Here is a 25,159-nt window from a genome sequence, read left to right as displayed (position 1 = left end):
AAGATGCTCCAAATGATCACTCAAATTTATAGAGAACACTAAAATATCATCAAAGAAAACCAACACTATTTTTCGCAAGTGTTGTTGAAAATGACATTCATGAGTGCTTGGAAAGTTGAAGGAGCATTAGTGAGGCCAAAGGGCATCACTAAAAACTCATAATGCCCTTCATGAGTTTTGAAGGCAGTTTTGTGGATACCAGCTTCATGCATTCTTACTTGGTGATATCCTAATCGAAGATCCAATTTTGAGAAAATTCGAGCATGGTTTAACTCATCCAATAGTTCTTCAATGATGGGAATGGGGAACTTATTTTTAATAGTCAATTGATTTAGAACGGGAGTCAACTTTAAAAACAAAAATGGAGTCGCCACCAATCTTTTTTGAGGTGTGATTGGGTCACCTTGAGATTTTAATAAAATATTTTGCTTTACTATAATAACAATTTTGGTCTACAAAATTTAAGAAAATAGGTTCAGGAGTTGGTTACGCATGAGGAAGGGTTAACACCCTCGTAACGCCCAAAGTTGGTACCGAATTGATTGTTTAATGTCTCAATGTCGAAAATTTGAAAAGATTTTAAAATACGATCCTCTTTAAAAGAAAACTTGAATAAATTGGATTGGATGATAAGACCCTCTTATTTCAAAGAAGTAAAATGTCACACTCAGTGAGTTAGAGTGCAACATTTCTAGTCCTCGAAACTAAGTTTTTTTTTTTTAACTTTTAAAACTCATGCATTTAAGTTTGAGAAGAATATTTGGTTATTTAGGTCAAATGAAAAATCAGAACTCAGTAATTTAGGGTTCAATTTCTCAAAATTTTAAATACTGAATATTGCCTTTATTTTTAGAAATCCTTACCTCAATGTAACAAAATGTCCCATCTAGTGAGTTAGGACGCAACATTTTTGAATTCCGGAGATAAATTTGGGTTTGAAATTTTTACGTTTTGATTTAAAAGGGATACTTGGTTTTGTAAATTCAATGAGGAAAATTGAAGCCCAGTAAGTTAGGGCCCAATATTCTCGAAAATTTTGGATATCGAGCATTGCCTTATTTTGAAAACTTTTGCACAAAATAATTTTAATGCTTTAATGAAACAAAATATTTTTAACAAACAAAAGGCGATGGAACGTTAATGAATAACACGGAACAATAATTAGAAAGCTAAAGTATATTCTAATGAGCATAAATAACCAATAAATACAAATAAGCGACACCATACCCACACGAGCAATAATCTCACATCACACATAATTATTTTCATCCACATTTGAAAGCTAGTAGTAAAGCTAATTTTAAAGGAAATTCTAAGCATAAAACGATGTATACATGAGAATTTGAAATAAAATAGAAATAAAGTCTAAAGAGTACACTACATAAAATACTAATATTTAAATGAATGGCAAAGTAAATGATAAGAAAATTAAAATACCTAGAGTAATACACATATATTAATTTAAATAAATAATAACTTATTATACATAACAATGTATATATATAATAATATGTAAGAGTTGAAATAAGCAAAGTATGGGCTAAAGTAAGGTTTTAAGAAGAATAAATTTTACATATATATAAAAAATAGGTTTTCGAAAAGAAGAAATCGATAATTAGTAATATGAAGTAGACAATATGTACATGAAACAAAATACCTTAATATGAATTATATGGTTATATATAAAATAACATTGCAAAAATATTATTATATAAATTTTTAAAACAAAGAAGTACGTAAAAGTGAATTCCAAAATATGGTATAAAATAAAATCATAAAATATATATACAAATTATATTGAATTTAGCGATATCTTTAAATAATAATACATAATGATTTTAAAATAATAATATATGATAAGTTTAAAACTATAGTATATGATAAATTTAAATAATATTAATGATAATTTAAAATAATAGCATATTATTAATTTTAAAACGAAAATGTATGGTGGACTTAAAATTTTAACATATGAAAAAAATGTATATATAAAAGTGTTAGATAAATTGAAAAAAAATAATGTTAATAATAATAATTAATAATAAAATATTAAATAACAAAAAGAAAGGATCAATTTGAAATTAAAATAACAATTTAGAGGCAAATCTGAAATGCATAAAAATGAAATGGACCAAATAGTAAGCTCGAAAAACAGTGGAGGGTTAAAAGGGAAATTAATCCCCTGCCCTCCAAAACGCTGCACTCCACTTTGGACCAAAATGAAACCCACAGAAAAATACACGGCCACAATTTAAAAAAAAACTACATTGAAATACGGTGCAAAAATTGAGGGACTTGATGCGCAAATATCCCTCTCCATACCAGAACACACGAATCTAGCCATGTCTGGGTTGGGTCATCAGGTCATTAGCCAATACGGCGCCGTTTTGAGGCCACTGAAACAGCCCCTAAACGATGTTGTTTCATACTCACTATAAAATTAACATTATGTTTCTAAAACATTCATTTTCTGTTACTCTTTAAAAAAAAATCAATCTTAGCTTCCTCCGCTAGGGTTTCTAAACTTTTTGGCTGTCGCCGTCAGTCCCCTCCGTCACCGACGCAATCCCACCGTAAACAGTGGTCGAGGCTACACCACGCTTGGCTTTTTAGCCCGTTTTCAAGCAAGACTAAGGCCCGATTCTTCATTGCTTAAAAAAAGCACTTTTGACTCCAAAAGCACTTTTGAAAGAAAAGCTGTGAAGAACAAGTTACTTTTGGCTGAAATTTTTTAAAATACTAATTATAAATATTTAATGGTTACATTTAAATATTTAAAATATAGTTTATATATTCTAATCAAATTTTATAAATAATATTTATTGCTTAAAAATATTTAAAATTTATATTTCATATATTAAAATATTAACAACAAGTTATAATAAATTTTTTATATTATTATTAAAATATAATAATATTAACTAATTTAAATATTATTTAAATTCATATTTGTTACTTTATAATAACATGTCTAAAATGGACATTTTGTTTCTCAAAAGCACTTTTTGACAGCAATGCTAAACACTCAAATTTTAAACCAAACTTTTCAAAAGCACTTCTCAAAAGTACTTTTTCACGGCACTTTTCAAAAATACTTTTCAAAAACAATAAAGAACTGGCCCTAAAGGTAAAGCACTCCACAACGCTCTCTTTTTTTCTTTTAGTTCGTAAATAAAAAATAAATTAAAGGTAACGAAAGAAAGAAAAAATTGGAGATCGAAAAATCACTTTTTGAAAACCTTGTTATTTTTTTCTTCCGTATTTCACTGAATTCTTATCCCCTTTTTACAACTTTGAATCGACATTTTATAGCCAAAATCGTATGAAATTACAGCAAATAAAATAAAATAAATCTATTTTGTTTTTCGTTGGCCCTTTTTGTTATTTTGCTTCTCCTTGCTTGTTTGTTGCTTCGTTCGTCTTGCAGGTACACAGCTGAAGGCGAGACGCACGTGGGGGAGGCTAGCGCACGGCGGTGGTGCAGCAAGCGCAGAGGGAAGCCTGGACTCGACTGCGACGTAAGGATTTTCAGAAACCCTAGAAGCTTCTGGGGTATCCCTCAGATTTGGGCTAGGGTTTGGGCTTGGAATTCGGGTTTGGGTAAATGGTTTTGGATTAGTGAATTTTAGGCTTGGATTTTGGGTAGTTGGGTTTGCTAATGTTGGGTCATACGGGTTTGTTGTATTGGGCTAAGTATTTGGGATTTAAATTGGGTCTGGTAAAATTTTTGTAATTTGGACTGTTTATTGGACTTTTAATAATTTTTATTTATTTATTTTTTATTATTTTGGTTTATTTATATTTGTTTTTCGGTCGGGCAAATTTGGGCATTACACCTATAATCTATGCAAAGCCTCTAGCTTCCATCTTTTTTATTCACCATCACTATTGGAGAAGCAAAAGAACTTGTGCTATCCTTAATCACCCCTGTGTGCAACATCTCATGGAAGATCTTTTCTATCTCTGACTTTTAGATGGTAAGATATATATAGGGTTTAATTTTAACCACTACACTCTCATCCTGCAAAGGAATTCTATGATTTTGGGGCCTTAGTGGTGGTAAGTCAGTAGGAGTGCCAAAAATATCAGCAAATTCTTTTAGAAGCTTCTGTAAATCTTTATGTATAGATAGAGACGATGTGGTTATTGCAAGTTGAGCTGTGGAAACCATGAGTATGGTGTAAGGGCATAGAAGCTGATTATATATAGGAAGACTCTTATTAGATTGAGTACTTGTTGACATGATTTGTATACTGCTAGGTAGAACTCCCTTTAGAATGCACAAACCTTCACCTTGACCAAACTGCATTGTCAAAGAGCCAAAATTCCAAGTGATGGATCCCAAAGAGAGTACCCATTGTATCCCTAGTACCATATCGCAACCCTTTAGTTGCAACAACATGAAGTCTGTGACAAACTTGAACCTTTGAGATTTCCATTGAACATTCCTGCAAGTTCTCCTGGTCATTAAGCTCATTTCATCTACCTCTGTCACTTTGACCTGCTCCTGCTAACAGATAGGTAATGATAACTTACTCACCAACTTGAAATCCATAAAATTATGAGTACTGCTCAAATCCACCAAGACAATGTCCTTAGCAGTTCATACTAGAGCTTCAAACCTCATGGTGTGTGGGCCTTGGGATCTCTTTATGGCATGAAAGGATACCACTGGGTCTTGAGGTTGTTCATCAAGAGGAGGATCATCTAGATGTTTAGTGTATATTTTTACGATAATAAAAATGTAATTTTGTCATTTTAATAATCGATATTTTTATAATTTTTAAAAGATTAAATCAATTTTAACAGCAGTGGTTAAAGTGTAATTTTACTATTAATAATTTAAAATTTTATAAATTATAAAGAGCCTAAATGAAAAATTTTCCATTTTAGGGGGATCAGAGCCCTTGCTAGTCCCCTAGTTCTGTCACTGGTTATAAGAATCTCACCTATTTAGGTTTTGCTACCTTTAGTTGTTCATGACAAGATTTCGTCATCCGCGACCTCGCCAAGAGCAACGCTTCAACAGGGTTGGGCTTCATGGACATACGTACTTTTAACATTTGGAGTTATAACACCTAAAATTTTTAATACAGTAAATGTTACTGTTTTGAGACTCAATGTAGTGAAATTATGAGGGAATTTGAAACCAAGTGCAGTAAATGAAGTCTTAATGAATTAATTTGATTTTTGAAAATTAAAATTTACTAGAATGATTGTGAATATGAAATTTTGATTTAAGAGATCTAATTGTAATATTTGAAAAGTATGGAGACTAAAAGGTAATTTGACTAAATTGAGGAAATAGGAGTTTATAATTATTCTTGGTCGTGAGAATCACTTTATAATATGTATTAATATGATGAATATCACTTTTAAAACTAAACTAGAAAAGATGGGAAAGTTTAGGGATTGAAATGTAGTTGTTCAATTTTATTGAGAAATATCATAAATGCAAAATTTTGCATGAATAATTACCGGTTATGGGTGATAAGTGTAAATTATGGAAAGTTTGATGTATTAAGTGCCATGAACGAAATAAAAATTGTAGGAAGTGGGAAAGGGACTAAACCGCAATTTATCCGTAAAAAGGGTATTTTGATCCTTTCACATGTAATTTATGTTAGAATTATTATTTGATGAGACCGATATTGAGTCATTGGATGTGATTAAAGCATGGACATTAAATGTTTTAAAATAGGTTTTTCTTTCTTGTGCGATTATTCTTATGTTTTATAGAATTGCTATTATTTAAATAACAATTGAATAAAAAATTACAATGTATATTATAAACAATAAGATATAATTTAGTTGAAAAAAATAGTTGTTATAAAATGTAAATTAAAATAATTTCATTATAAACACTAAAAAATTTAACAAACGTTTTAACAATATTATAATTTCCATGAATGTTAAACTATATATACATCAAATATATATGATAACAAACTTAAACAATATTTATATTCTTAAGTTAGCCGTAGTTAATGTATATGCATTTAAATTAATTTTATATCTAAACAAAGAATGCTAAATATTAATATTTAAACTATTGAAACTATTTTGAAAATAAAAAAAAAACTTTGGCCTACCTTAAATGATTGAAATATGTGTAATGTGCCTCATATTTACAAGTCGACGTCTCGACAAGGAAGAGTTGGCGTTGTGACGACGTCTCGATGACACGAAGAATGGCGTATCGACGAGGAACATGCGACGTTGTAGCGTGGCGACATGTTTCCCCATTCAATCGGGTTTTTTTCTCCTAGTTAAACTCTGATTAGTTTAGGTTATTTTAGTCGTATTTAATCTATGAATTTAGCCTATAAAAGGGATTGTTTTAACCTAGAATAATAATAATAATCATTATCTTTGAGATTGAGAGAGTTTTGTGAGTTTTGAGGAATTTCGAGTTCTAGCCAGAGCAATTTGTTCTTTCAGGATTTAGGATTGTTTGTTGAGATTATCTTCATTTTGTACTCTTTCGAGTTTTTTTCTCATATAGTGAAGTATCTTTTGCCCGTGATTTTTTGTCCTCTTTTTTCGGAGGAATTTTTCCACGTAAATATTTATGTGTTTAATCTTCTCTACTTTTACTTTTATTTTCTCGTTGCATATATAGGTCAATCCCCAACAAATCGGTATCAAAGTCTGGTTTAGCTTTCGCAGACCGACACGTTCAGAGATGACAATGAGGTTCGAAATCAAAAGGTTCAACGACTACACAAATTTTAGTTTATGGCAAGTTCAAGTGACAACAATTCTAGTTCATAATGGCTTAAAAACGGAATTTTGTCTGTAAATCCAACTTCTTTGCATCATTATCCAGTACATGTTTAGGACATCCGTATATCCTAAAATGGTTTAGGTTGAGCTTCTTGTTGTGCCACATTTTGTACGGAGTTTTAGATGCTGACTTGGTTGGCACATCATTCAGAATATAGCAAGTTGTTTGTAGAGTATATCCCCGAAAAGATACTGGCAGTTATGAATAACTTAACATTGAACAAACCATGTCAAGTAATGTTTTGCTCCTTCTCTTCGTCATTCCATTCAATTGTGGAGTTCTAGATGTAGTAAGAACTTATCTAATAGATATTCCCCCACCTCGATTAGATCTAGGTGTCTTAATTGATAAACCTAATTGTTTCTCCACTTCTGCACAAAACTCTTTAATTTTTCAAAAGTTTCACTCTTGCGGTGCAGTAGGTAAACATATCCAAATCCAAAATAATTATCTATAAAAGTTATGTAATAATGATAAACTCGATGCGCACTATGTTTTGTATATTTAAAAATATAAAAAGAACATGTGAAATAAAACAAAGGTTTATAAATTTTAAAACACATTTTACATGTTTTAAATATATATTTCGTTGTATTTAAAAATATTATGCTTTTAATTAAAGAATTATATATTTCAAAATATTAGAAAACAACATGCAATAATAGGTCAATTGAATATATAATCTCTTTGAGTTAATACAATAGAAATGTAATGGAAAATTCTTGGACATAAAATATGTATAGACATAATTAAAACAAAAAAACATGAAACAAAGTAGCAATGAAAAGAATGAGGTTTTTTCTATAATATATAATAACTTTAGGACTAAGTGAAAATTAAATATATTCTACATAATAAAGATTGACTTTGATATTAGGAAGATACGTATTACAAATTTCTCACAGGATTAAAATTATTTTTTTACAGAAAAAAACAATAACAAATAACCAATCCTCTTTTTTATAAGGATATATTTAGTAATTAAAATTTCTTTGTTTGGATTGTGGATTAGTGGCTTCCACCAAACCCTCCTCGCCCTTCTACATTTCCACCAAAACCAAATTTAAAACCGCCGCCACCAGCAAAATGCATGTGACCACCACCACCACCTCCACCATGCCCTTTAGCCCCACCATCAACATTATTGCTACCACTTCCACCACCACCACCACCACCACCACCAAACTGCATATGACCACCACCACCTCCACCATGTCCTTTAGCCCCACCATCAACACTACTGCTACCACTTCCACCACCACCACCAGCAAAACGCATGTGACCACCACCACCGCCGCCAAAATGCATGTGACTACCACCACCACCACCATGCCCTTTAGCCCCACCATCAACACTACTACTACCACTTCCACCACCATCTCCACTAGTTTTTCCTTGTCCTTCTATTTTACCTTTACCTTGAGCATTAACTTCAGCTTTGGCTTCAGCCTTACTAGAGGCACTAACTTTGCCGTTAACATTATTGCTACCGCTTTCACCACTATTTCCACTTGCCCTTCCATGCCCTCCTATTCCAACTTTAGCTTCAGCATTACCTTTTGCTTTAGCTTCAGCTTTTCCTTCAGCTTCAGCTTCAGCTTTAGCTTTAGCTTCAGCACCAGCTTTAGCTTTGGCTTCAGCTTTAGCTTTAGCTTCTGCTTCTGCTTTAGCTTCAGCTTCGGCTTTAGCTTTGGTTTCAACCTTAGCTTTATCTTCAGCCTCAACTTTAGCTTCGGCTTCAGCCTTAGATTTAGCTTCGGCTTCAGCCTTAGATTTAGTTTCAGCTTTAGCTTTAGCTTCAGCTTTAACTTTAGCTTCGGCTTCAGCCTTAGCTTTAGCTTCGGCTTCAGCTTTAACTTCATCATTACTATTAGCACTAGTTTTGTCATCATTAATTTTTGTGCTACCTTTTCCTTCTACCCCAACAAAAGCACTAGAGCTACCACTTCCACCACTATTTCCATCGACCTTTCCTTTTCCTCCAACATCTCCACCAGTAACACTAGTGCTGCCACTTCCACCACCCCCACCAACTATACCACCACCTGCACCTCCTTGCCCTCCTATTTTACCTTTAAACCCATCTTTAGTTTCACCCTTACTAGTAGCACTAGCTTTTTCATCACTACCTTTTTCACCGTTATGAGTACCATTTGCATCAGTACTACCACTGCCAACACCTCCACCTTGCCCTCCTACATTACTAGCAACACTAGTGCTACCACTTCTACCACTATTTCCACCAACCTTTCCTTGTCCTCCTACTTTACCTTCAAAACCAACTTTAGCCTCGCTCTTACTAGTATCACTAGCTTTTTCATCACTACTCTTTGCTCCGCTAAGAGCACCACTTGTACTAGTTGCAGCACTACCAACACCTTCGGCATGGCTTGTGACCCCTCCACCAACATTAGTGCCACCACTTCCACCATTATTTCCACCAAAGCCTGTTCTCATTCCACCTCTAAACCCAAACTTAAAACCACCCCCACCGGCTATACCACCATTACCGTTTCCGTGCCCTCCTACTTTACCTTCAGACCCATCTTTAGCTTCACCCTTACTAGTAGCACTAGTGCTACCACTTCCACCACTATTTCCACCAACCTCTCCTTGTCCTCCCACTTTACCTTCAGCAGCCATACCACCACCACCACCACCTCTTCCTCCTCCTCCTCCTGCGCCACCAATGTTTCCACCACCTTGAAATCCGCCTCCTACTCCTGCGTTTGCTCCTATTTTACCTTCAAAACCAGCTTTAGCCTCACTCTTACTAGTATCACTAGCTTTGCCATCATTACCCTTTGCTTTACTAAGACTACCACTTGTACTAGTTGCACCACTACCAACACCTTCAAGATGGCCTCCTGCCCCTCCACCAACATTAGTGCTACCACTTCCAACCCTGTTTCCACCAAATCCTGCTCTTATTCCACCTCTAAACCCAAAATTCAAACCACCCCCAGCAGCCATACCACCGCCACCGCCGCCGCCGCCGCCGCCACTTGTACCTCCACCACCACTACCACCACCACTGCCACCTGCACCTCCACCACCACCACCACCACCGTCACCTTTTCCACCTCCGCTTCCTCCTGCTGCTACTCCTCCTGCGCCAGCAACATTTCCACTACTTTGAAATCCGCCTCCTACTCCTATGTTTGCTCCTTCACCACCATGCCAAGCTTTACCAGAGGCCTTTGCACGTCGATGTAAAGCATGTGCACCAATTATTAAAGGTAAAAGTGTTAGAGACCTCCTATTTCCTTTAGTTTTTAGCCTTTCTTCGGAAACATACGGATGATTGTCATTTTCATTAACATCATGATTATCAGCAATTGCAAGACCATTCATAAAAAAAATGCACAAAATAATAACCATAACAAAATATGTAAAAAGACCCATCTTATCTAAAGGCATAGCCGAAAGTTAACTGACAAAGATCTTACTTCTAATGTGAATATAGTTTTAATATTTTGGAAAATTTTAATCTAAAACTATTTTTCTTCTATTCTTTGGGTTGGTTTCCTTATTAAGAAATAAAGTTTATATAGAGAGAGGTTGAATCTACATAGAAAACGAATAAAAGGCCGAGCTTAAAGCAAGGGTGTAAGAAATTATCAACTACATTTGTTCCCATTCTTTCGCTCAACCAATAATCAAATTTGATTTTATCAAAAAGAAAAAAAAAGGAAAAGAAATATAAAGGGAAAAAAAAAGAAGTATATTAGGTGGATTGAAACACCTTATCTTTTATATACACTATTACCTTGGTCTTATGTAATAATTTATCTATTTAATGATTTATATTAATCTATAATAATTTATAAAAAAAATACTCTTAATTTTACGTTGAAAAAAATACTCTTAATTTTAAAAAAAAAAATTTTGAAACACTTGACTGGTATTATATATATAAAAAGGAAACAAAGAAACAGGCCTATGGCCTGACAAAAGAAAATCCAGAAACGGGCAGCAAGTGTGGGCTTAAAAACCTACTAAATTCAAATAAACAAAATAAAAACAAAACTTGTTCTTATCCTAAACCAGTCAAGTCAATAAAGCTAGACACCACTTTTACCATATCGTTTCAAATCCACCCACCAGCCATTATGATAGCAGATTCCCAATGTTACTTTTTCTCTGCTACCTTTTATTGCAAAAGAGAGACATTTCATTTTTTTAATCCGGTGGTTTTGGCCAAAGCCTATCCTCTCCAGCGCACAACGGACCATTTCTGGGATTCCCCTCTCCAGGTAAAAGCTTTCTCCTATCTTGAGAGCCTCCGTTGCAATAGTGTGAGCATAGATGTTGTTTACTTTTGGGATAAAAGAAAACTCGATCTTCTGGTATCTACTTTTCCTACTTTGAATATCTCTGATTATTGCTCCAATGACCGATCTATCAATAATAGAACTTTGACACTTCTTGATAACCGTTTTTGAATCTCCCATAACTTCAAGTATGTTGATTCCCAGACTAATACCTAGTTTTACTGCTTGTAATCCTGCATATGCCTCTGCTGTAAATGGATCTTTTATGTTGGAGTGATGAACTACCTGCGACGCCAGGATTTCTCCTTCCCCATTCCATGCTATTAGTCCCGATGTCGATCTGAACGTCTGACGGTCAAAAGCCGCGTCAAAATGAACTGTTGTCCTTCCCCTTTTGAAAATCTGGTGAAACTTATCCGAAGAGTGGCGAGTAAGTTTATCTCCCTTTGTTGCTTCAAGTTCTGAAATATAGCTTCTAACTTTCCTTGCGATTTCAGCTCCTGACACTTTCTTTTTATCATATACAAGTTGATTTCTATTAAACCAAATAAACCAGAGACCACAGCAGAATATTCGAAGTTGCTCGACATTTCCCTGTCCAAAGACTCTAGTAAAATACTCTTAATTTTTTGTATTATTCAATCGATATTAAAAATAATTTATTAATATATCACTAATTATTATGTGAAAACTGTATAAAATGTTTGTTATGCAACAATAACAAAAATAATATTAATTAATTATTGATTAACATACTAATATATTAATGAGATGTTAATTTAGTTGTACCTTTTAAAAGTTCTAAAAAATAACATCATCAAATTATGTTCATATATATATTATTGGTTTTATCTTTTAGAATTATTATTGGTTTTTATTTTAGTTTATATAGTCTATAAAAATTAAGAATAGGTAAACTCAGTCCAATTGTGATGCTCCATATCCGGATCCAACGGATGGGTTAGGTTAGGGGTGTTACACGATCTATCTTATGGCATATCAATTATATCCAACTCTACTCAAATAGTTAATAATGTAACAACCATTCAATTTTGAATAAAATTCAATTTCACAATTCATCATATTCAACCTATCAACCAAATAGTCATTCCATATGTATAATTGCGTGAATCAATGCAATTCAAAATCAATTTCATATTTCCATCAATTTACACTATTTTTAATTTTATTCAATTTAGTCCCTATCTAAAAATAAAACATTTTGATGACAATTCAATTAAAATAATCGATATCAACTTACCTTAATATCTTACCATGCTATGTAATGCAATTTAATATAATGTGAATAATATTCAAAAAATTTTGTCCTTTTAGCCTACTCATTTAAGATATTCCCTTGGCAAGACAAGGGTAATAACTTAAAAGACCAAATAATTAAAGCTTAATTGATATACTTATTCTCAATTTTATTTTATATGATTATATAATGTATTTAACTTAATAATTTTAACATGCCAAACCCATTTATCTTTCTTTCCCTTTTCTTTATTTTGATAAAATCAAATCCAATTATTGGTTGAGCAAAAGAATGGGAACAAATGTAGTTGATAATTTCTTACACCCTTGCTTCAAGCTCAGCCTTTTATTCGTTTTCTATGTAGATTCAACTTCTTCCTATATAAACTTCATTTCTTGATAAGGAAACCAACCCAATAAATAGAAGAAAAAGAGTTTTAGATTGAATATTTCCAAAATATTAAAACTATATTCACAATAGAAGTCAGATCTTTGTGAGTTAACTTCTGATTATTCTTTTAGATAAGATGGGTCCTTTTACATCTTTTGTTATGGTTATTATTTTGTGTGTTCATTTAATGAATGGTCTTGCAATTGCTGATGATCATAATGTTGATGAAAATGACAATCATCCATATGTTTCCGAAGAAAGGCTAAAAGCTAAAGGAAACAGGAGATCTCTAACACTTTTACCTTTAATAATTGGTGCACATGCTTTACATCGACGTGCGAGGGCCGCTGGTAAAGCTTGGCATGGTGGTGAAGGAGCAAACACAGGAGTAGGAGGTGGATTTCAAAGTAGTGGAAACATTGCTGGCGTAGGAGGAGCAGCAGGCGCAGGAGGTGAAGGTGGCGGTGGTAAAGGTGTAGCTGGCGGCAGTGGTGGTGGTGGAGGTGCAGGTGGCAGTGACGGTGGTAGTGGTGGTGGAGGTGCAGGTGGTGGTGGCAGTGGTGGTATGGCTGCTGGGGGTGGATTTCATTTTGGGTTTAGAGGTGGAATAAGAGCAGGATTTGGTGGAAATAGGGTTGGAAGTGGTAGCACTAATGTTGGTGGAAGGGCAGGAGGCCATCTCGAAGGTGTTAGTAGTGGTGCAACTAGTACAAGTGGTAGTCTTAGTAGAGCAAAGAGTAATGATGGCAAAGCTAGTGATTCTAGTAAGAGTGAGGCTAAAGCTGGTTTTGAAGGTAAAATAGGACCAAACGCAGGAGTAGGAGGCGGATTTCAGAGTAGTGGAAACATTGTTGGTGCAGGAGGAGGAGGAGGAAAAGGTGGTGGTGGTGGTGGTGGTGGTGGTATGGCTGCTGAAGGTAAAGGGGGAGGACAAGGAGAGGTTGGTGGAAGTGGTAGCACTAGTGTTACTGGTAAGGTAGGAGGGCAAGGTGGAGGATTTGGTAGTGGTAGTATTGATGCAAGTGGCACTCATAGCGGTGAAAAAGATAGTGATGGAAAAATTAGTGCTACTAGTAAGGGTGAAGCTAAAGATGGGTCTGAAGGTAAAGTAGGAGGGCACGAAAGCGGTAGTCGTGGTATAACTGGTGGGGGTGGTTTTAAGTTTGGGTTTAGAGGCGGAATGAGAACAGGCTTTGGTAGAAATAGTGGTGGAAGTGGTGGCACTAATGTTGGTGGAGGGGCTACAAGCCATGCCGAAGGTGTTGGTAGTGCTGCAACTAGTGCAAGTGGTACTCTTAGCGCAGCAAAGAGTAGTGATGAAAAAGCTAGTGACACTAGTAAGAGCGAGGCTAAAGTTGGTTTTGAAGGTAAAGTAAGAGGACAAGGAAAGGTTGGTGGAAATAGTGGTGGAAGTGGTAGCACTAGTGTTGCTAGTAATGTAGGAGGGCAAGGTGGAGGTGTTGGCAGTGGTAGTATTGATGCAAGTGGTACTCATAACGATGAAAAAGATAATGATGGAAAAACTAGTACTACTAGTAAGGGTGAAGCTAAAGATGGGTTTAAAGATAAAGTAGGAGGGCAAGGAGGTGTCGATGGTGGTTTTAAGTTTGGGGTTAAAGGCGGAATAAGTGCAGGCTTTGGTGGAAATAGTGGTAAAAGTAGTGGCACTAATGTTGGTGGAGGGGCTGGAGGTCTAGCCGAAAGTGTTGGTAGTGGTGCAACTAGTACAAGTAGTGATCTTAACCGAGCAAAGAGTAGTGATAACAAATCTAGTGATACTAGTAAGAGTGAGGCTAAAACAGGTTTTGAAGGTAAAGTAGGAAGACAAGGAGAGGTTGGTGGAAACAGTGGTGGAAGTGGTAGCACTAGTGTGGCTGGTAAGGTAGGAGGGCAAAGTGGAGGTGTTGGCAGTGGTAGTTCTGATGCAAGTGGTACTCGTACCGGTGAAAAAGGCAGTGATGGAAAAGCTAGTTTCACTAGTAAGGATGAAGCTAAAAATGGGTTTGAAGGTAGAATAGGAGGACAAGGAGGTGCAGGCGGTGGTGGTGGAAGTGGCAGCACTAGTGTTACCAGTGGAGGTGTTGGAAGTGGTACTACCGGTGCAAATGGAAAATTTAGTCATAGTGGCAAATTTAGTGCTTTTCATAATAGTGAAACTAAATCATCTCGTAAGAGTGAACACAAAGCTACTTTTGAAGGAAATTTTGGAGGAAAAGGAAATGTTGATGGAAATAATGATGGAAGTGGCAGGTCTAGTGCTTTTGCTGGGGTAAAAGGAAAAGGTAGAGGGGATGCCAGTGTTAATGCATATGTAAATGGTGCTCATAGTAGCACAAAAATTAGTGATGGCAAAGCTAGTACTAATAGTAAAGATAATGTTAAAGCTAAAGCCAAAGATAATGTTGAAGCTGAAGCTAATGCCGAAGCTAAAGCTAAAGCCGAAGCTAATGCTAAAGCTAATGCTGAAGCTAAAGCTAAGGCTGAAGCCGAAGCTAAAGCTGAAGCTAAAGCTAAGGCTGAAGCCGAAGCTAAAGCTAAAGCAGAAGCCGAAGCTAAAGCTAAGGCTGAAGCCGAAGCTAAAGTAGAAGCTAAAGCTAAAGCTGCGGCTGAAGTCGAAGCTAAAGTTGAAGCTAAAGCTAAAACTAAGGCTGAAACCGAGGCTAAAGCTGAAGCTGAAGCTAAAGCCGAAGCTAAAGTTAGAGTAGGAGGACATGGAAATGCAAGTGGAAATAATGGTAAAAGCGGTAGCAATAATGTTAATGGAAAAGTTAGTGCTTCTAGTGAGGCTGAAGCCAAAGCTGAAGTTAATGCTCAAGCTAAAGGTAAAATAGAAGGACAAGGAAATGCTAGTGGAGATGGTGGTGGAAGTGGTAGCAGTAGTGTTGATGGTGGGGCCGAAGGATATGGTAGAGGCAGTGGTGGTGGTTACATGCATTTTGGCGGCGGTGGTGGTGGTCACATGCGTTTTGCTGGTGGTGGTGGTGGAAGTGGTAGCAGTAGTGTTGATGGTGGGGCTAAAGGGCATGGTGGAGGTGGTGGTGCTGGTCACATGCAGTTTGGTGGTGGTGGTGGTGGTCACATGCATTTTGGTGGTGGTGGAAGTGGTAGCAGTAATGTTGATGGTGGGGCTAAAGGGCATGGTGGAGGTGGTGGTGGTGGTCACATGCAGTTTGGTGGTGGTGGTGGTGGTCACATGCATTTTGGTGGTGGTGGCGGTGGAAGTGGTAGCAGTAGTGTTGATGGTGGGGCTAAAATGCAAGGTAGAGGTGGTGGTCAAATGCATTTTGCTGGTGGTGGCGGTTTTAAATTTGGTTTTGGAGGAAAAGTAGGAGGAGGAAGGGGGTTTGGTGGGGGCCACTAATCCACAATCCAAAGAAAGAAATTTTAATTACTAAATATATCATTATAAATAAGTACAATTGATTATTTGTTGTTGCTTTTTTCTGTAAAAGAGAATTTTAATCTCTCATCATGTGTAAGAAATTTGTAATGCGTATCTTCCTAATATCAAAGGCAATATTTATTATGTGAAATATATTTTGTACTTTTCACTTAGTCCTGAACTTATTATATATTATAAAAAAACTAAAATATGTAGAAATGTATTATTAAAATTTATAAACCTTTGTTTATTTCACATGTTCTTTTTATATTTTTCTTTCTTTTCTCCCTTCCAACACCATATTGATGACTGAATATCACCTGCCACATCAATTATATTCAATATTCATGTGCCAAATAATGAAGATATAGGTTAAAAGCATTCGAAATTTTGATTAAATTCACCAAAAATAACATCTAAACTAGAGTTGATCATGGGTCGGGTCAGGCTTCAATAGAATTTTTGGCCCGTTTTCTAGGCTCAAGCTTGACTCAACCCAAAAATTGGGATTAAAATTTTACTCGAACCTAACCTGACCTAGGTCAAAAAAAATATTACCTAAGGCTCGTTCTACTTAGAAAATGTTTTCATTTTTTGTCCAAAACCTATTTTTCGAATCTATATTTTTTTTTAAACCCTCTCACTTTTCAGACTGACTTTCGAACGTGGACAGGTAACCCAACCCATAATCAAATCTAATCTAAATTGAGTAGTGAGACTATCTCTCTCGCATCACACCATTATTAAAATTCACTAAATACTAAATTATGTTAGAAAAGTAAAAGAATGTCAATTTTAAAAATATAATTAATCAAATAATATGTTTTTTTAAAATGTTTCAATATAAAATACATTTTTTTATCATGGATCAAAGAAAAACATTAGCTACTTATTACTCCTCAATTTTAGATTATTTATTTTAAAAAAAAAAGATATCAAATAAATTAACTGAAAAATGCATTATTTTACCTGTAAAGTAAAATATTGTGTAGCAAAGAATAAAAAAATACAAGTAAATTCTATAATGATGGTTTAGGACGAATTTCGATGGGTGATGTGTTTACCTGCGGTTAGTGTAAAAACAATGGTGGCGGTGAGATTAGATATTGTAGCGATATTGTAGCTTGAGACAAAAAATAAGCTAAACGCATTGCACTTCACCCTACCGTCCATCCAAACTCACTCTTAGTAAAAATATGTTTTTAGGTAAGATTATATTCTATCTATCAAACAACACAATTTTAAATTCTAACCAAATTATCTAAAAAAAGGTAACCAAATGAATCAAATAAAGTGCTGTAATATATTCAATAATGTGCAAAGTAATTTTATATTCATGCAATCTTAGATCCCTAAATTTTATTAATTCTCAAATTATATTCAACATACAAAACATAATATCCTATATATAAACTTCATTTACTTGGCGTCCAAACAATTTGCTCAGTCATAATAAGTTTAAGTAGCCATAATATAATTAAAAGGAAAATGTTACATTTCGTACTTGCACTTTTATAAAATATCCCATGTGGTACTTCTACTTTGAAAATGTCCAATGGGGTGCTTGAACTATCAATTTATGTATTATTTGGTACCTATACTTTTATAAAATGTCTAATGTGGTACCTATATTTTGAAAATGTCCAATGTGGTATCTTTACTTTGAAAAATCTAATGTAATACTTAAACTATTAATTTCGTATTATTGTGGTACTTGGAGTTAACATTGTTAGTGAATGCTAAACCAATCAAATAAAATTTAATATGTGGAAAATTTTTTTTCCAAAAACATCAATTCCACATAAATAATATATCATTGTTTGAAAACGGTATAAAACAAAAGGATTAAACTAAGTTAAGTTTTTGTAAAAATAACTAAACTAAATCACATATAGGAATAAAAAGTAAATACTAAACTTACATAAGCAAAAATATCATATTCTCCATTAAAGTAAATATTAAAATCATATTCTTCAAGAGTTACCCATTTGAAATCAAGTTTCCTCCGTATGGAATTCTAATTGCAAAATTTTTATCTTGATTTTCACCAAATTTTCTTTCAAAACTTCACCTTCTCAGTTTGAGATAAATCCAAACATTTCAAAAGCAAAATTTGGAGAATATCATGATAATCAAAATCAAGTTATTCAACCTTCCATTCAAGCTAATATATTAAGTGTACAAATTTTGAAAAATTTTAGGGTTTTAAAAATTAGAGAAATTTTAAATTAAAATTACAAGCTCAAATCTATAACTACTTTGCTCTTCAAATCTCCTTGAAGAAAACTCCCAAGCAATGGTATTGATGTTTTTTAGGTTAAACTCATGCTGTTTAGGTTTAGTTATTTGTTTTCATTTAATTTAATTCCATTTTTTTTGGTTTTATTTAATTTTATATTATTAATGTGGAATTGATGATTTGGGAAAAAATCCATATGTCAAATTTTTATTGGTTGATTTAGCATTTCTTAAGGTAGTTAATTGTAATAATACACAAATTGATAGTTCAAACACCACATTGAATATTTTCAAAGTATAAGTACTACATTAGACATTTTACTAAAATAGACACCAAATAATACATAAATTAATATCACATGAACATTTTCAAAACACAAGTACCACATTGAATATTTTATAAAAATATAAGTACCAAATATGACATTATCTCTAATTAAAATAAATAATTGAACTCTTAAAATATCATAAATTAAAGTTCAAACTTATTCCAAAATTGATGTAGAGCTTCAAAACTCATAATTCTCATATCCAAGCACTCTACAAAAGAATTTTGCTTGCACATGCTCAAATAAAATTATGATAACTTAAAACTCTCGAACTTGATATGACACATTTCAAAATACATTGGAAAGCTAAAAGACAAAATCGATCCGTAAGTAGACAACTCAACTCAAAAATGTCCAAATCCTATCCAAAAATACATTACAAATTGGTTAATATTCCAAACTTGAAAAACAACCCCTTGAACATCCAAATGAATTGATTTTACCCCATCCAAGCATGTATAAAAATGTGAAAATAGGAAATATTATTAAACATACCAAAACAAAAATCCTTAACAAATCTTATTTTTATTTCTTTGAAATGACTACTTCTAACCCTGAATATCACTCAACTTCTTAAATGAAACTCTGTTAATATATAATTGTATAGATTGTACAACAATGTTCCTTATTGATGAGCAATTTTATTACATGGAATTTCAAATTACATTATTATTAACGAATTAAAAAAAACATAACATAACATTAACAACTTAGTACGTAAAGGTGCAATCTTCTAAAAATCAAATGGATAAGGCATAACCTAAGTGGTTCAATCTTACTCTCTCTCAATGGCACTCCCTTAGCCAAATGGTATCCCATATGGCCCAATTTGTACTGATGCAGCTTTTTGGGTAGCTAGTTTAACCAAACATCATTGAATAACCAATGAATGAAACAGGTTTATAGATGATAAGATATCCCTAAAATTTCCCTCTATTAAAAGATAAATCATACCAGGCCGCTTCTGAGAATTCAAAAGTTCATTGTACTTTGCCTTATATCAGCTTTAGTCTAGCTTGACATTTGAGTACAAAAGTGTGTCTCTCGTCAGTGGCATATTGAGAAGGAAGTAAACCTGCAGTGGTAAAGAAAACACCTATTAATGTCATGTTTATGAACAAGAAAAGATAATCGATTGAGTAAACAGTCTTACAGCCACAGACAATAATGTAAAGTACAGTTTCATGAGAACTCCTAAATCAGTCAACAGAATAGATAATGTGAATTTCTTGAACAATGAGAACATAGACCATAATCGTCACCACTGATGATCTAGAGAGTTTTTATTTTTATTTTTTTGAATCTTCTCCGAAAGCGCTCTGTTGCTTTCTCTTGGATACTACCATCTTGTTGGCAATCAGTCTTCCAACCCACCAAGTCCTAAGATCTTTTTTTAAAATCAGAGTCCAAAGAAACAATGAAAACCAGAATCCATCAAATCGATACATATTTTAAGGGAAAAGGAAAATCCTACTCTTTGGTTGGTGCTTCAGACAAAAGAATACAAAGTTCAGTAATGCATGCAATGCTTTCCGGATATTGGAAGGATGAAAAGGATATTTGATAGAGACAACTCCGAGGGGAAAAAATAAAAAGTAAATGTGTAAATCCAGACAAAACTTTGTCTAACATTTTCTATTGCTGGAAAAACTGGGATAGAGGAAATCTCAATGTTCCTCCAAAGGTTAAGGGTTGTTTGGTCTTATGCCATGGGATTCTAAAAATTTCACCGAACTTCAATATTACAGTTAATGCTAAAAAAGCACGCTAGAAGTTGTACCACATAGTGTTTGGCATCCAACTTAATGAATATATAAAATGGATCTTAACCCCAAGAGAGTTGCAATGAGAAGAACAACTCCAGTTATCCAAGCAAGGGTCCTTCTAACCAGCATTTGTGCTGCAAGAGTGGTATTAAGAGAGCTTTTTGTTTCTTCCAACCAGCGCGGAGATGGACGAGAGGTGTACATCATGTTCATCAATGTTTTGGATTCTGGTTGAGGTACCCCATTAAAGAGAATAACCCCCACAATATGACCTGCCCAATCATCGTTTAGATTCATTAAATAAACTGGAAGCCAGGATTGAGAAGAATGGTGATAGAAAGACGAATGCTTTCAACAACTCAGGAGATGGGCATTCACCACAAGTTTTGAGAATACTGTCATCAGCAAAAATGCATACAGACTTCCACATTGGCATGTTCAGTTTCATTGTTGCAACATATGTATATATGCTTTCTTTATAAGAAGTTTCAGTGTGTCACAGTGTCCTTGGCATTTGTATACAGAAAGCATGTAAATAAGGGACACAAACTGGAATAGCTGCATATTACTCTTAATTTAGTAAAATGAAGGTCTTTTTCCAACAACAACAGAGTCTTAAACATAATACCAACCTTCATAAGTTGTCTGCAATGAATCAAATATCCTGTTAAGTGTCGCAAGCAGAAGCCTCATTCCTTGTTTATCAAAACCATCAGTGTCATGCTGCACAAACAAAGAATTTTATTTTTTGGAAAAATTAGAAGGATTTGCAAGGAAGTAACTGATTAAGAAGCAAAGAAAAACAAAGGCAGTACAGACATTAACAATGCATGAAAATACATAACTATATAGACATATAGAAAGGTTATAGCTAATCTAATAATGTAAGTTAAGCAAAGTTAAGCAAAGTCAAGCAATCATGGCAGGTAAGAATGCCATTAACATGAGTTAACGTGTCAGAGGGTAGTTACATATCAGTTTTAACCTAAAAGAACTGCCTTCTCTTCCTCATCAATGGATTAACGAATTTTACACATGGAAAGTGGGCTGAAAAAATCTACTCGAAACAGCCACCAATATATTTTCAGGCAAGACATTAATCAATAGAAACAAAATAATAATAGTTAGTATTTGTCAAATCCAAATTAAGTGTGTAGGTTTAGTACCTTAATTCCATAAAATGAACCCATTATTAACTCAGCCGGTCTACGCAAAGTCTGTGACAAATCTTCATGCCTCTCCATTGCTTTCCTTATATTGCGGTACAGAGCAAACAGTTTTGATGCAAATTCCCTGTGCACTTTCTGCAAACAATCAAAACCTAAAGCTCTCAATGATGTAAATAACAATTCAAGACAAAATACTACCAATAGTGGTATAACAGTATCAGTCAAAAACAATTCATAAACCTTTGACATATGAAGATTCATGTTATCACCATTTGCCAAGGGAATAGTCAATACTCCATCCAAGGGTTTTGTAACATCAGTAGCATATGATCCACCCAACCAAGATGCCTACACATAGATATAAAACCACTGTCACATGTGTATAAAAAAACAACCTGGAAGAAAAACAACACAAATATCAAATAGAGCCTAGAATAAAAAACTAACAAATTCATTGATCTCTTCTTCACAGTAGTCCCCTAGAGGGTGGTCCAAAGAAATCATGGATAAGTCCTCCTCATCTGCAAGAAAATCAATATAATGAACTGCTAATGAACAGATACACTAGAGAAGAAATATAAAACGCAACAAAAGTTGTGATTACAATCTGCTAGTTTTACATCTTAACAAAAGGTGAAACACCTGGAAACAATATGTCCGCTTTACTTGAACCAAGATCAACACTATTCTTCAAGGCTTTGCTGAAGAGAGCATTCTTGGGTTCGACAACAAGAGGATCTGAAGACAAAAGAGCATTCGTTTAATCAAAAAGCAGAGGAGGGAGTAGAGGAAGAATTAATAAGAAAAAAGAGAAAAATATACGGGAAAAAGTGAAGGTACCATCAATTCCTCCGACTTCAAAAATAAAAACAGCGCGAGGTCTATCAAATGGATTAGGAATGAGAACCTCATTCAGCTGCAAAAAGCATGAATATCTTTGAACCAAGTCTTCTACAATATATAAACACACATATATATGGAATATTAAAAAAGAACTATCCGGAACTGATAACTAAAAGAGTGACCTTAGATGAACCAGAAGCTGAAAGCGTTACAGTTGGGGCAACACCAAGCAAGACTGATACGGCTGCACCAACTTCCGGTAATAGTATTGACTCCGACTGTTAAAAAGTTATCAGTACAATCTTTAGTATTAACTAATTCAGAAAATAATAATAACAAAAACAAAAAAGATGTTATACATAGTATTAAGACAGAAGATTCTATACAAATTTAAAAAATTTCTGGTCAAATTAACCAAAACCATCCATAATCCCCTTGATACTTAAAATTCACCATAAAATTACAAATTAATGAATTGAATTAGAGGGAAACGTTTTTAAAAACCTGTGCGAGATCGTTGGTGGATTGTGCGCGAAGGAATTGATGAGTTGAACTATCAATGAAGAAAACGGATCCATTAGATTCAGCCTACGGCAACAAATCAGCAAAAGAAAAAATTCAAATCAATTAAAAAGAATTTATTACTATGAGATCAAAATTGTGAGCGGAAAAAATTGCGAGCGAAAGAAAAAATAGAGAAAACCTTAGAAAATGAGAAGAGAAGTAAGGAAATTAGGAAAAGATGGAAAATCTTCATTATAAGAGGATAGATTGTTGAGAGAGTGAAAAAGAGTGTTTCGCGATCAGAGGATGAAACGAAGAAGACGAGCTCAAAGGGAGTGTTTTTTTTTCTCTTTAATCGTTCAAAGCGACGCCGTTTGTTTTAGGAGATAAACCGGTGTCATTATTATATTGGGATGAGCGGCGAGGCTTTTCTCGGGCATTTAGAGGTCTAGAGATGACTTGGGGTGAGTTTGAATAGCGGTGTGTTTACCTGCGATTAGTGTAAAAATAGCTGTGGCGGTGAGATTAGATATTGTAGCGATACTGTAGCGTGAGACAAAAAGTAAGCTAAATGCACCGCACCCAATCGCCCATCCAAACCCACCCTTGGTCTTCATGACGATGCCTCGAGTTATTGTTTAAATCTTTTTCCCTTAACTTCTTAAAAAATACTTTAGTGGTATCTGAATTTCTTGTAGATCAAGTTGATACTTAGAGCAGGTTTAGATGTGTGTTGTGTTTATATATGATTAGTGTAAAAATAACGGTGATGGTAAAATTAGATATTGTAGCGATACTATAACGTGAGACAAAAAGTAAATTAAATGCACTGCACCGCATCTCACCGCCCATCCAAACCCACCTTTCAATTTGTCTTCCATCACCCAAATTGGTACTTCCACATTAAGATTGTTATTTTTTATTGACATGACACTGAAAACTAATCCGATGGTAACATGTGGTAACCTCTTAGTATGTCATGTGATGGACATTAATTAAAATTTTAAAAATATTTAAATGAATAACACAATTATATTTTTTATTCAAATCAAGAATGAATAAAATATTTTTCTGAGATTTGTTGAAAAAAAATTTCAGATGGGAATTTCAGTAGGATGTGAGATGGGTAGAAAATGAAGAAAAATAATTTTGTATATTCCTGGAATCATTGAATAGCCATTCATTAGAGATGACACTGAATTGCTATTCAGTGTTTTTAAGTAATGAGGTTGTAATGGCTATTCAATGGAATAGGTTTTAAGCAAACCAAACAATTGAATGATTTTGTTGTGTTGAATAAAGTAGGAATGGCTCTGACTTTAAAAATGGTAAGTTAAAATAATTTTTTTTTATGTACCTACCATTAAAATTTTTATCTTATCTGATTGGATGGTGCCAATTGTATTAATGAACCACTAATATTGCGCCATGTGTATTAAAAAAGAAAAAAATATTTAATTTAAATTATTTTTCAATTTCCTTTTAATATTTATTAATTAAAAAATAATTAATGAATTCAGTTTTTCAATTTTATTTTTCTTAATTTTTCATTCGTCTTTTCTTCTTCTGCTCCCAACATGATCAGCCATTCAAGTTGTTTTTAGAGATTGAAACGAAATAAGCTTTCGGTTTTGATCGAAATCTTGATTGAAAATCAAGAAATAGCTAAGAAATTAATGGAAATTTAGTTTTTTTTTTGGTTGAGAAATTATTGTTGCTGATGTAATTATTATGAATTTTGTGTTAGTGTTTATCTTGTGTTTAGCATACTATATGTGGGGTGTGCCTTGTATCTATCGGACTCTTTGCAGACACTTAGAAAGACGAATGACGAACAACAAACCAAATAAGGCCCAAAACAAACCTGACGTCACAATGAGGAGCGTCAGGACAATGTGACAACATTGAAACAACGAAGTAGAGACGACGTCGTGACGTGTTTCCCACAAACACCAGGTTTCTTCAACCAATTAAACTCTGTTATCTTTTCTCAATTAAACTCTGTTTAGTTTAGGAATATTTTAGTCATATTAGGACTTTAATATTAACCCTATTTAGAAGGTTGACAGAATATCTCTTACGTGAGATTTGATGGAAAGTTTTGGAGAGAGTTGTTGAGATAACTTTGTATTCAAGTTTTGGATTTTGCTCATTTAGGTTACTTTCTCCATATTATACTTTTCGTTTATTTTCTTATTAAGTGATACATCTTTTACCCG

At 34.0% G+C, this 25,159-nt stretch overlaps 3 protein-coding genes across 6 annotated transcripts; 1 reads left to right on the top strand and 2 right to left on the bottom strand.

Moving 5' to 3' along the window:
- Positions 1-7,795: 7,795 nt before the first annotated feature.
- On the bottom strand, positions 7,796-10,141 carry LOC105796563 (glycine-rich cell wall structural protein 1.8). Its single transcript, XM_052628492.1, has one exon. The coding sequence runs from the start codon at positions 10,139-10,141 to the stop codon at positions 7,796-7,798; it is 2,346 nt and encodes a 781-aa protein (XP_052484452.1).
- A 2,704-nt stretch (positions 10,142-12,845) lies between these two features.
- On the top strand, positions 12,846-16,070 carry LOC105796562 (uncharacterized). The gene has a single exon (XM_052628491.1). It carries the CDS (start codon positions 12,846-12,848, stop codon positions 16,068-16,070), a length of 3,225 nt encoding a protein of 1,074 aa, XP_052484451.1.
- Positions 16,071-19,266: 3,196 nt separating this feature from the next.
- LOC105796567 (uncharacterized) lies at positions 19,267-23,323 on the bottom strand. 4 transcript variants are annotated; one of them, XM_052627967.1, is made up of 11 exons: positions 23,140-23,323; positions 22,941-23,024; positions 22,619-22,714; positions 22,434-22,509; positions 22,236-22,331; positions 22,041-22,114; positions 21,863-21,941; positions 21,591-21,745; positions 21,057-21,147; positions 20,489-20,696; positions 19,267-19,734 (listed from the first exon to the last, which is right to left on the bottom strand). In XM_052627967.1, exons 1-11 carry the CDS (start codon positions 23,191-23,193, stop codon positions 19,665-19,667), a joined length of 1,083 nt encoding a protein of 360 aa, XP_052483927.1. In that variant the 5' UTR covers positions 23,194-23,323; the 3' UTR covers positions 19,267-19,664. The 4 variants fall into 4 exon arrangements, with proteins under 4 accessions (XP_052483927.1, XP_052483929.1, XP_052483930.1 ...); XM_052627969.1 differs by having other exon boundaries at positions 19,267-19,733; positions 21,591-21,728; positions 21,834-21,941; positions 23,140-23,320; XM_052627970.1 differs by having other exon boundaries at positions 19,267-19,733; positions 20,548-20,696; positions 21,591-21,728; positions 21,834-21,941; positions 23,140-23,320.
- Between the last annotated feature and the right edge of the window lie 1,836 nt (positions 23,324-25,159).

Source organism: Gossypium raimondii, chromosome 3 (genome assembly GCF_025698545.1).
Source record: "Gossypium raimondii isolate GPD5lz chromosome 3, ASM2569854v1, whole genome shotgun sequence".
In the NCBI taxonomy this organism is placed as follows: Eukaryota; Viridiplantae; Streptophyta; class Magnoliopsida; order Malvales; family Malvaceae; genus Gossypium; species Gossypium raimondii.
This window is presented reverse-complemented; position numbering and strand designations above follow the sequence as displayed.

Bases quoted from the DNA above. Each gene is read 5' to 3' on its own strand.
- LOC105796563 (XM_052628492.1), bottom strand. From the start codon at position 10,141: ATGAATGGTCTTGCAATTGCTGATAATCATGATGTTAATGAAAATGAC.
- LOC105796562 (XM_052628491.1), top strand. From the start codon at position 12,846: ATGGGTCCTTTTACATCTTTTGTTATGGTTATTATTTTGTGTGTTCAT.
- LOC105796567 (XM_052627967.1), bottom strand. From the start codon at position 23,193: ATGAAGATTTTCCATCTTTTCCTAATTTCCTTACTTCTCTTCTCATTT. The intron at 22,715-22,940 runs GTTTTTAAAAAC...ACTTTTTAACAG, and splicing joins CCACCAACGATCTCGCACAG to TCGGAGTCAATACTATTACC. The intron at 19,735-20,488 runs GTTAAGATCCAT...TTTACCACTGCA, and splicing joins CTCATTGCAACTCTCTTGGG to GGTTTACTTCCTTCTCAATA.